Raw genomic sequence first — 14,988 nt, forward strand, 5'->3', positions numbered from 1 at the left:
AATGGTTGCCATGGCAGCCATCTTGGATTTCTGACTGACCCGATAAATAATAACACTTGGTCAGGACCATCCAAGGATCATTTCAGGCAAGTTTCAGTTCAATCTCACCAGTTGAACTTGAGAAGAAGTTTCAAATGTGTTTTCAAAATGCCGTCTGTGGCGGCCATCTTGGATTTCTGACTGATCCGAAAAATAACAAGCCTTGGTCAGAACCACCTCAGGATCATTTTTAGTAAGTAAGAACTGAATCCCAATGGTGGAATTTGAGAAGAAGTTTGAATTAGGTGTTGTTCAGGAAAACCATGATTGCGCAATCATGTTACAAAATGGCCGCCATGGCTGCCATGTCAAAGTTTTCACGAAGCTGAAAAATAACAACACTTTGTTGGCACTCCTTCCTTAACATCCTCACCAATTTCCAGCTCAATGGCACCAGTGGAACTGGAGAAGAAGTTTAAAATGTGTTTTTTTAAGATGGTTGCCATGGCGGCCAACTTGGATTTCTGACAGGCCTGAAAAATAACAACACTTCCTCAGGACCATCCTAGGATCATTTCAGGCAAGTTTCAGCTCAATCTCAACAGTGGAACTTGAGAAGTGGTTTCAAATGTGTTTTCAAAATGGCGGCTGTGGCGGCCATCTTGGATTTCAGACTGACCCGAAAAAAATAACAACACTTGGTCGGGATCATATTAGGATCATTTCAGGCAAGTTTCAGCTCAATAGCACTGGTGGAACTTGAGAAGAAGTTTAAAATGTGTTTTTCAAGATGGCGGCTATGGCGGCCATCTTGGATTTTAGACCGACCCGAAAAATAACAACACTTGGTCAGGACCATCTCAGGATCATTTCAGGCAAGTTTCAGCTCAGTAGCACTGATGGAACTTGAGAAGAAGTTTAAAATGTGTTTTTCAAGATGGCGGCCATCTTGGATTTTAGACCGACCCGAAAAATAACAACACTTGGTCAGGACCATCTCAAGATCATTTCTGGCAAGTTTCAGCTCAATAGCACTGGTGGAACATGAGAAGAAGTTTAAAGTGTGTTTTCAAAATGGCGGCTATGGCGGCCATCTTGGATTTCGGACCGACCCGAAAAATAACAACACTTGGTCAGGACCATCTCAAGATCATTTCTGGCAAGTTTCAGCTCAATAGCACTGGTGGAACATGAGAAGAAGTTTAAAGTGTGTTTTCAAAATGGCGGCTATGGCGGCCATCTTTGATTTCGGACCGACCCGAAAAATAACAACACTTGGTCAGGACCATCTCAAGATCATTTCTGGCAAGTTTCAGCTCAATAGCACTGGTGGAACATGAGAAGAAGTTTAAAGTGTGTTTTCAAAATGGCGGCTATGGCGGATGGACAATTTTATTTCTGTCATGTAGGTTTAAGGTAAAAATGTTAGCCATATACTGTATTTTACCAGGAATACCGGTAAGCCCATGCTCAGGGATAAGCCCACCCCCCATTTTTTTCACTTTTTTTTCTGCATAAGGCTCATATTCAGGAATAAGCCCATCCCCAACTTTTGAATGTCTAATTCACACTAGGAAAAATAATAAAAAAATAAAACGAAAAAACATTTAGTGAAAACGAGTTGATTAATCCAGATCTAGATTCTATTTAATGTAAAAAAAACCAAAGAGGCCAAATGGGCCTGTATCACTCACCTGGCTCTAGAGCAAATTTGCAGTTGATTGAGGTCATTTCTACAGATACTATGCTGATAACAACTTTATTCAAATATCAGAGTAAGCTAGGTTTATTCATGTCAATATATTTTTTAGTCCTTCATTCCAGCATACTATTGGCCTAAGATCGGGTCTTGGCTCTTGGCTCTAAGCATGCTGCAGACAGGCCCAATATCAAGTACCTGGGCCTCTTGGTTATTGAGAAGAAGTCTTTTTAAAGATTTTAACCTAATTGACCCATGTGACCTTGAATGAAGGTCAAGGTCATCTATTTGAACAAACTTGGTAGCCCTTCACCCAAGCATATGCTACAGGCCCAATATCAAGTCAAGGTCATTTATTTTAACAAACTTTAAAGCCCTTCACCCCAGCATGCTACAGGCTAAATATCTTCAGGCTAAATAACAAGTCCCTGGACCTCTTGGTTATTGAGAAGTCATTTGAAGAGTATAAGCCTATTTGACCCATGTGACCTTGAATGATAGTCAAGGTCATTTATTTTAACAAACTTGGTAGCACTTCACCCCAGCATGATACAGGCCCAATATCAAGTCCCTGAGCCTCTTGGTTATTGAGAAGAAGTCGTTTGAAGATTATAACCTATTTGACAAATGTGACCTTGAATGAAGGTCAAGGTCATTTATTTTAACAAACTTGGTAGCCCTTCACCCTAGCATGCTACAGGCTCAATATAAAGTCCCTGGGCCTCTTGGTTATTGAGAAGAAGTCGTTTGAAGATTATAGCGTATTTGACCCCTGTGACCTTGAATGAAGGTCAAAGTAATTTATTTTAACAAACTTGGTAGCCCTTCACCCCAGCATACTACAGGCCCAATATGAAGTTCCTGGGCCTCTTGGTTATTGAGGAGAAGTTGTTTAAATGAAAAAGTTGACGCCGGACGGCCGGACGGGCGGCTGGACGCCGCTGGGGACGCCGCACCATGGCATAAGCTCACTTGCCCTTCGGGCAGGTGAGCTAAAAAAATGAAAAATGTTTTTTTTGGATAAAAATGATCTTTTTACATTATCATTGATATTTTATTTTATTCTGGATAAATAACAAACATATTAAACTTGAATAAATCTCTTTTTTCATATTCTAAACATTCATTTTTTGTTGCAAAGTCAAATGGTCCGAATAATACATATCCTCAGAGTAGATTTCAAAACGAGTCTACGGCGAGAAAAGTACACAACGGACAACAGATTGACATGACAAAATTCCTATTTGATTTCTCGTGTGTATCTCTCTTAATCCAGCTCAAATACGCAACAAGCCAAAATAATTTATCTAAGACTTAATTCTGAAATTATTTGTTTGCAACAAGTATATGTACAGCATTAATAACTGACACTTTCTAGATTTGTGTTACAGAAACTAATCTTATAGCGATTTTAAGGATATTGCGAACTGATTCCAATTCTCCAGCTATTCTCCCTCTTACATGTATGTAATCTATTATTATATTACGAATTTCACATAGCGAAATATTGTCTTTAACGAACCAATTTAGCGGTCCCGTCGGCTGAAATTCCATCTTATTATAACACTATAGTACAAACCCATCTTCCGAAGTCGAAAGTCATGCCCTGGTGATCAAGACCGAGAGGCGCCCGAGGGTACATTTCAGGGTATATATTCGTACGGCTATTAAATCGGTGAGTTGTGTTTTCCATGACTTCTGAATAAAGTGAGTTGTTTTATTGATGTTTATGTTGAGTTGTTAATCCATTCTTAGATGTCTCAGCGTGTATACAGTACATGGTTTCGCAATGGCTTTATCATCAAGAGACTGAGAGCTAGTGAAAATGAGGCTTCTGGGGTAAAGGTCACCATGACCGATTTCGTCAATAATTCTACGAAGATGACTGACACAGATGTTTTAAAAGACATTATGAACGTTTAAGACAGTGAAGACAAAGAGAAAATAGAGACAGAGGAGGAACATTCCGTAATCAGTGGTGCTACGGCGAGTGATTATTTACGCGAGATAAGCCGTTTTCTGGAGTCTCAAAATGATACATGTACGTCAGATGTTTTTAGTACTTTGTACACACTTGCCTCACGTGAAAAGTTTCGGTAGAAAGTTATAACTGACTTAAAATATTTGCATCGGTTTTAATTTGTACTTGCTTGTATTTCTATTTTAATATTTTCATACAGCAAAGTTTTTAGGAAAAAACAATAAAATTCGTAAAACACGTAATACGAACTGGGATGGTTATAACCGTGTTTTACTGTATGCGGTGACTGAACACATTTTCCGAACCTTGTCACTTACCGCAGGTACGATTATGTCACCTGCAATTTGTTGACAAGATCCGAATGAAATAACCAATGTATTGCATTATTTAAAAAAGAAAATTTCAGTCATAGATCAATGTTGTAGATTGGTCTCTTTCTGATTATAATCCAAGATGGTGACCAATTTTTTTACCCCTCTTGCAGGAATAAGCCCACCCCCCACTTTTGCCCATTTTCAGTGCACTAGCCCCCTGGGCTTATACCCGGTAAAATACGGAATAGTGACCTACATTTGAGTGACCTAAATTCAACCTATCTGACCTTAAAAGTAATTTTATCAAGACCGGAGACATCTAAATTATTGGAAAGAATTTGTTGAAGCTTTTTAAAACATTTGAACTCTGTGACCCTGAACAAGGTCAAGGTCATTCATTCAAACTAACTATATAGTCCTTGACTAATATTCTTTAGTGAGAAACATAATTTCTTCATTTAAAGAGTTGATGCCAGAAAGGCGAGTCCCGATTCCATCGTAAGAAGTACTTGACTTTTGCTCATGTGAGCTAAAAATCCATCAAATTAATATTCTCTGTATGTTGTTATTGTCAAATATTCCAATAGTAATTAATATATAAATAGTAATTGATCTTTAAATAGAAATTAATATCCAAATAATAATTACGTCAAATAATCATTCCAGAAATATAATTGAATTTGTAATATATATATACACAAACAATGAGCAAAAGGATTATTTCCAAGAAGTTTTCTGAATTGAATTTGAAGACATTAGCACCACATAGTAGAAATACATAGCATGATTGAAGCTCTTGTGCAAAATCTGAAACTTAAGTTAATGAAGAGCGACATCCTGTCAGAATTCCCACCAGCAAGATTAATATACAGAACTCCGATTCCATATGCTTGAGAAATGGTTCCCAAGGGCAAAATACAGAATATTTCTGGAATCAGTTATCTACAACGAATTCGGCTGAATTCTGATACTTACTTCGATGTAACTAGCGTTGATGTAGTCGTTTTCTCCGTGTGGCGCATCTCGTAACACCACTCTTGCGTGATCATCTGAAAACAGGATCATAAAAATGTTTTAAGATAAATTACATGATTTAGAACACATTAATATTTAGGACTAGAAATTTCTAGAGTACAAACAATCTAACATACAATGACATATTTTTGACGTTTTTCTTTAACAACAGTACACACGAACCAAACATTAAAAATTTGACCTTTGAAAGATTTTCTTAACAACTTTTAATAGAATCTGACATAAAGAAGATTCTAGAAAATTTCCTCCAATACTGTCGAATAATTTCCATATCATTTCCAGAGGGATGGCTTGTTGTGACCAATAGCTCGAGTCAATATGGCCCCTAATATTGATATCGGTTACCATGGTGAGTGAGTAATGGTACAGTAGGTATTTATCAGACAAAGGTTGAACTGTCAAATGGCATCAGATTAACAAAACCCTTGGGAAATGTTAAAGGCAAGTATAAACTCTAGCAGATATAATATAAAGAACATGGCTATTCTTAATTTGTGTCAGACATTTAACAACTGCATGCAGTTTCAAAATTTCAAAAATTTGAACATATCTTCCCCCACCCCCTCTTTTCTTAATTTGATAGAACTGAGTGAGCAGGGATTTAAATGAGTCAACAAACACTTTCAAAATATTGTTTACTTCAATGTTGACCTCTACAAATCTTCTTAATACTAAGCAGGGTAATTCTTAATAATAAACTAGAAACTGTCTGTGAGATATAAACGCCCCCACTTGACACCCTGAAATACAGTTTGGTGAGAATTCCATTAGCGGTTCCTGAGATTTACATTGCATCAGGAGACAGGACTGGACGGGACGGGATGGGACGGGATGGGATGGGACAGGACGAGACGGGAAGGGACGGGACGGACATGGGTAACACTATATACTCCCTTATTTCATGGCAGGGGCATAAAAACTGGGGCCGAGGTGGCCGAGTGGTTAAGGTGTCCCGAAACTTTATCACTAGCCCTCCACATCTGGGTTGCGAGCTTGAAACCTACGTGGGGCAGTTGCCAGGTACTGACCGTAGGTCGGTGGTTTTTCTCCAGGTACTCTGGCTTTCCTCCACCTCCAAACCTGGCACGTCCTTAAATGACCCTGACTGTTAATAGGACGTTAAACGAAATTAACCAAACCAAATATTCCAAGCATAAAAACTGCCTAAGGATGCAACTTTTACCGTTTACATTGATCCCCAGTGGTGTCAGGGTGTGCAGTTGGCGTATCCAATAGTACTCCAATCATTTCCAATGGGAGGTAGATTTGGAGGATGAGGGGTCTGTGCGGAGGATGTCAATGATTTGGTATTCTACATCTGGGAGTGAGTGTGATGGGAGGTTGAGGTGGAGTGCTATTGGGCTGTCACGGTGTTTTTTGATGTCTTGAACATATTCCATGATGAAGAGGTAACATTCACGCTTAGTTTCTCCAACGTATTGTTGTTGGACTGTAGAGCATGTGATATTAGGTAGACAAGGTTTTTTGTGGTGCAGCTATCTCGGAGTCTGCAGTTGTTTAATGTAAGGTGTGCATGTGCTGACAAAATCTTTAATAAAAAGTATATGCCTGGGACTCTTATTATTTGTGATGGTAGCAGTGAAATCTCAAATTCCACGAAAAAAAAAAGAAAAAAAAAAAAGAAAAAAAAAGGAAAAAAAATGAAAATAATCAAATTTTCTTTTTATCTGTTGGTAGTAATCAGCAAAATATTTTCAATTTTTTTTTTTCTTTATTATTTAACCTGGTGATATGCAAGCTGGGCGCCTCTGAATCTGCTAGGTAGATTAAGTATGATCGCTTCAGCTCAAAAGGTAGATCCAGAGTTGTTTGAGACTGTTATATGTAAGCCACTGGTGTCCTGTGTTCGATCTGTGGCTGAAGTATTACAAATAATGCACTCGGTCACACCTATTACGGTGGAGACAGTTGTACTCTTGAGAATCATTAGCACCACACTGAAATACACTTATATCTTATATAACGAACACATGGTACAGATCATCGGAAGGAAAATCAACTGACCTTTTGATAGTTTTGTAACGTCTCAGTTGACAGAAGGAAACTCTGTACATAAGTGAATTATAGTGTTAGGGAGCTGAGATACAGCTGTTTCCGGATCAGTCATTTTTTGTGTGCGTTACACCGTTAACACACAATGCACGTTACCTGCTTGATTGTACATCCAATTATCTTCTACATTCATAAAAAAAATCTTTGTGGGACATCAAAGCAAGGGTAGTTTACACAGCATCAGTGGAAAATTGACAGGCATTTACACAGCTAATAAACATGTTTGGGCAGAGGGGTCACAGGAAAAACAGATCTGTATTAAATGTCTAATACGATTGGGTAACAGGAAATCAGTGTCACGTTCATGTATGAACCAGGTAGAGTACAGAACTTTCTATCTACTGGTAGAAAACTTAGCTGATATTGTTTCTATAATACATGTATTTATGGAATTGACAACAAAATATATCGAATATTGCTTAACAATTAAATATTTGAAATTATGCCAACTTTTGACAGTTTTACAGACTGTGAGAGTTGCAAAGAATAGATAGCACATTGACTGGGAGACTGGGGTTGGAAGATGGTGACATGGACTGGGGAGGGGTGTTTAGGCTGTGGTGGGGGGTGGGGGGTTGGGGTTTGAATGGGTTTGATTGGGATGGAAGATGGTAACATTCACAGGGAGGGGGGTAGGGAGTTTAATGGTAACATTGACTGGGGGTGGGGGATGGGGGTTTAATGGCAACATGGACTTGGGGTGGGGGGATGGGGGGATAGGGGGATGGGGGTTTAATGGTAACATGGACTTGGGGTGGGGGGATGGGGGTTGGGGGTTTAATGGTAACATTGGCAGGGGGATGGGGGTTGGGGTTTAATAGTGACATTGGCTGGGGGATGGGGGTTGGGGGTTTAATAGTAACATTGGCTGGGGAGTTTAATGGTAACATCGACTTGGGGATGGGGGTGGGGGGGTTGGAAGACAGTAACATCAACTGGAGGGTTAACAGGGAGTGAAAAACGGTAACATTGACCTGGGGTGGGGGGGGGGAGGTGGGGGTGGGGGTGTTGGGTGGGTCTAACCGGAAGTGGAAGGCAGTAACATCACCTTGGAGGGTTTGGGTAGAAGAGGGTAACTCACTATGGGGTTACAGGGATTAGGAAACTGTTACCATAAACTATGATTTTTACACATTTGAAACAAAGCAAGGATTATCCCAAATAACACTTAACAAAATTTAATATGACACACACTACCTATACCCATCAAGTACTTTCTCCTCTAATATTCTGATGCTGACTCAGGTCGTATCATCCAAACAAGCCCTTGTTCTTTTCGTCATTTTAAGGGTCCTGTTGTGCTTATTATGGCAAATACAGTATAGACGCAGACTGCCAGACAAAACGCCATAATATCCTTTCTAACCCAGTTAAGGCGAATATTTATGGTTCTTGGTGTCCCTGGTCTCTAAGTTAGGATACACAAAATGAGGCTAAAATACCTTTGTCAATAACACTATGCCTACCATTAATGGAGAAACTATTCTATTATTCCAATACCAGAGTTTGAGCTCATTTTCCTGCCATGGAGTATAAGTGGTAATTACGTTAAAATTGTGTCAACATTGCTTTTAGCTGTATGGATTCCGAGAGCATGGCGCCAGTGCAAATGAAGGTTTTCAAGGTTCATAAGTGTATATAGCTTAACATACAAAGGCTGTAAACAATAGGAGTTTCTTAAACCCATTCACACACATTATTTATCATTTGTGATGGGGGACTATTTGTGAGAGAGAGAGAGGGCTGGACAATCACCTTGAAGGGTTGGGGGACTATTTGTGAGAGAGAGGGCTGGACAATCATTTTGGAGGGTTGGGGGACTATTTGTGAGAGAGAGGGCTGGACAATCATTTTGGAGGGTTGGGGGACTATATTTGTGATAGAGAGGGCTGGACAATCATTTTGGAGGGTTGGGGGACTATATTTGTGACAGAGAGGGTTGTGATAGAGAGGGCTGGACAATCATTTTGGAGGGTTGGGGGACTATATTTGTGAGAGAGAAGGCTGGACAATCATTTTGGAGGGTTGGGGGACTATATTTATGAGAGAGAGGGCTGGACAATCATTTTGGAGGGTTGGGGGACTTATTATAATACTTTATGAGAGAGTAAGGTGATCATTTTGGAGGGTTGGGGGACTATACTTTATGAGAGAGTAAGGTGATCATTTTGGAGGGTTGGGGGACTATATTTGTGAGAGAGTAAGGTGGTCATTTTGGAGGATTGGGGGACTATTTGAGAAAGGAATGAAGCTGCTAGAGCACTGACAAGGGTTTTCTAAAAATAGTAACAATGACCTTGACCTTAACCCAACAACCCTGAAACTCAAACCAGTAGGGGACTAATAATAAACTCACATGGTACAACGTCTTGATTCACATTCTTCATAACATTCTCTGGAGTCATGGACACTGAATATGGAAACTCATCTTGATTACGAACAATCGCCTGTAAGGACAAAACATGTTCATTATTGATTATTGAAAATGAAATCATATATCAAGATCAATAACTTTATCGAAAAAAAAAAAAAAAAAAAAAGTAAATTACAAACAATTGGTTGTAAAATACTGCATTGCTAAAAGATGCTATTTGTTCTTAATTTTGAGTGTGAAATAATTAAAACAGAAAACTGAAAATGAATTATAACAAAAATTGTCCTGTTGTTGAGCATCCCAAACCCATTCCCACTAAAGGATTAACATTTAATTGTTCCTTAAGTGTATTTAATTATACTGAAGGCACTTTCAGGGCACTTGTTTAGACTTTCAATACATCAACCCAATTGATTTTCAAGAATTGAGTCAACTGTAGCTATGTGACTTACTCCTATTCATCTAAATTATGTACACTTTGTATTTAGTGTATTTATATATATTGTTTGTTCATCATCTAATTATTCTCACAAAGTATATATTTGCATTTGAAAAATCCTAGATACTTATATTAGTTATACCTATTGTTTGGTAACTACTATCTATCTACTCTTACAAACTGTATTATTTACTTTTTATTAATGACTTAAGGTACTCGTCTCCAGTTATGTTTATTGTTTTGTCCACCCCCTGACTTCTCTGACAAATTGTGCTTTTGTTGTTAAAATCAATGTTTGCGGATGTTTTTCACCAGTTACGCCTACTGTTTTGTTCATCCTCTGTAACAATTAGTTACGTATTGTATATATGTGTATGTTGATGCTTCTATGTTATACTTATGAGCCGTAAGGCTTCAAGTTGAATAAACTATACTATACTCCCAGATACTTTACCAAAATTGAAAAAAAAAAAAAAATGCTTGCACAAACTAATTTACAATTTTAAACTAATATTGTGATTACAATTAACACATTTGATAGGTCAAAAGGATCTTTCTCAATAATCGAATATAAAATTTTGAAGTACAAAAATAAATCTTCTATGAAGCTACTGCAAACACCTGATATCTTATTGGATCAAATATAAACTTCATAAAAACAAAAGCTAAAGTTATAAAGATATTGAACACATAATATCATACAAAGTGTAAAAATTATACAATGATATTGATTATAATGTTAATGTTGGTGACACTTAATACACCCTAAATTTGTCCTTAGCTTTGAAGGGATTCAGACCAGATATTCTGTCTTTTCCTAATGTGGAATTGTCTGCCCGCGTGAGCAAGTATTACCATTGATTGTTTTGTCATTAGTCTGCGTGAGAAAGATATCTCATTTTCTCACAAACTCAATATGTTGCTCACACAAAACAAGAGGCCCAGGGGCCTTAACGGTCATCTGACTCTAAATTAAAACCCTTATATTATTGTAGTATGCATTCTCTGTAGCAAGTATATAGTGGCACTGTTGGCTATGGTGGCCATCTTGGATTTCTGACCGACCCAATAAATAATAACACTTGGTCTGGACCAACTAAGGATAATTTCTGGTAAGTAAGAGCTGAATCCAACCGGTGGAATTTGAGAAGAAGTTTGAAATAGGTGTTGTTCATGAAAACCATGATTGCGCAATCATGTTACAAAATGGCCGTCATTGCTGCCATGTCAAAGTTTTTACGAGGCCGAAAAAAACATCAACACTTAGTTTGCCCTCCTTCCTTAACATTCTCACAAATTTCCAGCTCAATGACACCAGCGGAACTGGAGAATAAGTTTAAAATGTGTTTTTTAAGATTGCGGATATGGCGGCCATCTTGGATTTCAGACCAATCTAAAAAATAACAACACTTGGTCGGGATCATCTCAGGAACAATTCAGGCAAGTTTCAGCCCAACAGCACTGGTGGAACTTGAGAAGAAGTTTAAAATGTGTTTTTCAAGATGGCGGCTATGGCGGCCATCTTGGATTTCAGACCGACCCGAAAAATAACAACACTTGGTCACAATCATATCAGGATCATTTCAGGCAAGTTTCAGCTCAATAGCACTGTTGGAACTTGAGAAGAAGCTTAAAATGTGTTTTTCAAGATGGCGGCTATGGCGGCCATCTTGGATTTCGGACCGACCCAAAATATAACAACACTTGGTCGCAATCATATCAGGATCATTTCAGGCAAGTTTCAGCTCAATAGCACTGGTGGAACTTGAGAAGAAGTTTAAAATGTGTTTTTCAAGATGGCGGCTATGGCGGTCATCTTGGATTTCAGACCGACCCAAAAAATAACAACACTTGGTCGGGATCATCTCAGGATCATTTCTGGCAAGTTTCAGCCCAACAGCACTGGTGGAACTTGAGAAGAAGTTTAAAATGTGTTTTTCAAGATGGCGGCTATGGCGGCCATCTTGGATTTCGGACCGACCCAAAAAATAACAACACTTGGTCGGGATCATCTCAGGATCATTTCTGGCAAGTTTCAGCTCAAAAGCACTAGTGGAACTTGAGAAGAAGTTTAAAATGTGTTTTTCAAGATGGCGGCTATGGCGGCCATCTTGGATTTCGGACCGACCCAAAAAATAACAACACTTGGTCGCAATCATATCAGGATCATTTCAGGCAAGTTTCAGCTCAATAGCACTGGTGGAACTTGAGAAGAAGTTTAAAATGTGTTTTTCAAGATGGCGGCTATGGCGGCCATCTTGGAATTCGGAACGACACGAAAAATAACAACACTTGGTCGGGATCATCTCAGGATCATTTCTGGCAGGTTTCAGCTCAAAAGCACTAGTGGAACTTGAGAAGAAGTTTAAAATGTGTTTTTCAAGATGGCGGCTATGGCGGCCATCTTGGATTTCGGACCGACCCAAAAAATAACAACACTTGGTCGCAATCATATCAGGATCATTTCAGGCAAGTTTCAGCCCAACAGCACTGGTGGAACTTGAGAAGAAGTTTAAAATGTGTTTTTCAAGATGGCGGCTATGGCGGCCATCTTGGATTTCGTACCGACCCAAAAAATAACAACACTTGGTCGGGATCATCTCAGGATCATTTCTGGCAAGTTTCAGCCCAGCAGCACTGGTGGAACTTGAGAAGAAGTTTAAAATGTGTTTTCAAAATGGCGGCTATGGCGGCCATCTTGGATTTCAGACTGACCCGAAAAATAACAACACTTGGTCAGGACCATCTCAGGAAGATTTCAGGTAAGTTTCAGCTCAATCCCACTGGTGGAATTTGAGAAGAAGTTTGAAATGTGAAAAGTTTACGCACGGCGGGCGGCGGACGGCGGACGGCGCACGACGCACGACGCACGGCGACGGACGAAGCATGATGACTATAGGTCATCCTGACCCTTCGGGTCAGATGACCTAAAAATGACATAGTTATCAATACGTGCTCAAAAGGACAGATAACTCTTCATTACGAAAAGTTTTAACAATGTCACACACCTGACTACATGGATGACCCAACAACCTACAGGTGTCATGGAACTTTTCTTAATTAAAAAAAAAAAATACTGACAAAAGTTTTGTATTCAGTAGAAATTGGGGTGGGGAATTTGGGGATGTGGGTCGATCGGTTCTCTATACCTTTACAATGAATTCTTAGATACAATGTTCCTTGCTTTGAATTGAAACGAATAGATGGCTAAAAGAAGGCATATCTTAGTTACAAACAGTAATGAGGCCCTTGACATTTGTTTAAATAATCATTGTTTGAGAACATATGGTCAAGGCATCCTGATATTTTACATATGTGCCGAAATTCATTGAAAATTAACTTGTGACAAAAACGGAGACAGATTTTTTACAGACACTGTCAAGAACTTCTGGCCATGCATTGATATTTTCTTGATATATTTTCTTGATATTTTATCAAACAAAATGTCTTCAGGTTCTACCATTTCTTCAAAAAAAAAAAAAAAAAAAAAATTAAATATTATTTTGTTACTCATTTTTTTGTTTATTATCATGAAACAGCCTTTAATGATAGTTAACTAATTGGTCCAACCCCCTCCCCCCTTCCGCCTTGCAGATATTTTTTTCTGATGACTGCCTGGTGCAAGAACCAAGGTATTGGAGTGAGATATAACCTGTTTAATATATTGGCAGTCTGCTGTGTTCAGGCGCCATGCTATGTCTAATTAGCATATTCCAATGTCTCATGACCTTCGAATCCCAATTACATTTAAATAATTTAGTCTCAAATCACATTTGCTCTGTAGGACAGCAATTATCCTAATTACTTTACAATGTAAAACTTATAAGTTCAAACAGCTCCTGGTGAATTTCCAAATGTTTATAAAAAAAACACTCCAGTTAAAATCATGCTTTAAATGTTAATAAATAAGTAACCTTATTTATCAAGAAATAATCCCATGCTGGATAATAAGCCCACCCGCAAGTCTATATTGCAGTTCGGTAAAATTCTTTCATTTTAATTATCATGTAATCAATATGCCCAATTTCTTCTTTAAATCAATTTGTTATTCCCATGGCTTACTACAATAAAATCTTTATTTGATTTCTGAAAGCAGAAAACAATGTAAAAATTTGTATAAGGTCAGTCCTACAAAGTTCAAGCTAACTCTCCAACTTAAAAATCCTAAAAGCAACTTACAAAGCAACTGTATACCATAGAACATTCTCTAAAACAATTCCAGGATTCCTGGAGAGGTATTGACAGAAAATGAACAGTCATAATTTGATAAGCTCGAATTACAAGCACTTTGTTCCAGATGAATTAAAAACTATCACAATACCCTCGGAACCAAATTGGTTTATTTATTTTCATTACTTTCTGAAAGCTTAAAGAAAGTGGTGTTTCCCTATTATCTATATTAGTGTGATAATAAATTCACGCGGAAAGCAATAACTATTAGTAGTGAATTGTTTTCCTATGTACAGGGTAAGATATTTAGCTTGCATGGTTGTATTAGTCGGTCATATAACTCAAACGTTCAAAGGACCAAGACATCTTCCTGGTCATGCTCACACCCTTTAATGCATTAATTACATCAAATATTTATCTGAATTTCCTTGTTTCTACAGACTGCCCAGTGACAACGGCATTGAACACAGGCTATAATTAGAAACACTGGTGTGAGAAAGCTTCTGACGTGATCCATACAGGATATGAATTATAAAACATTTTCTGGAGATTTGGCGGCCACATATCTGTTAAATAGTAATGTGGGCTAGGAGGGATTGACTTAAGATGTTTTTCCCCCCAAAAAAAATCTTTCAAATTCTACCACTAATTTTCTCAGTTCTAAATGAGACAAAATACTTTCACTAAAGATTCATTCATGCAGCGATGTAGTTTTAATTGATTCCGTTATAATGATATTAGCTTGGTAGTGATTTATTATATACCACCACGATTATCGAATAGACTGTTTCATACACATTAATACAGTTTCATTGCTTCCCATAAGTTAAAATATTATAAATTTGTTTCTTTAAAAAGAGAACTAACATTTTTGTGGGTTTTGAATTTTCAGAATGATTCTGTATAGATCAAGTCACATTGATT

The 14,988-nt window shown here is 38.1% G+C and overlaps 1 protein-coding gene across 1 annotated transcript in view; it reads right to left on the bottom strand.

Annotated features, from left to right (window-relative positions):
- LOC117326258 (receptor-type tyrosine-protein phosphatase mu-like) overlaps positions 1-14,988 on the bottom strand; it is an 85,699-nt gene that overhangs the window by 54,480 nt on the left and 16,231 nt on the right. The window contains exons 2-3 of the mRNA XM_033882937.1: positions 9,438-9,528; positions 4,949-5,022 (exon numbers count right to left, since the gene is read on the bottom strand). Of these exons, the coding sequence (XP_033738828.1) occupies positions 4,949-5,022; positions 9,438-9,528 (165 nt within the window). The remainder of the gene's footprint in view (positions 1-4,948; positions 5,023-9,437; positions 9,529-14,988) is intronic.

Source organism: Pecten maximus, chromosome 4 (assembly GCF_902652985.1).
Source record: "Pecten maximus chromosome 4, xPecMax1.1, whole genome shotgun sequence".
NCBI lineage: Eukaryota > Metazoa > Mollusca > Bivalvia > Pectinida > Pectinidae > Pecten > Pecten maximus.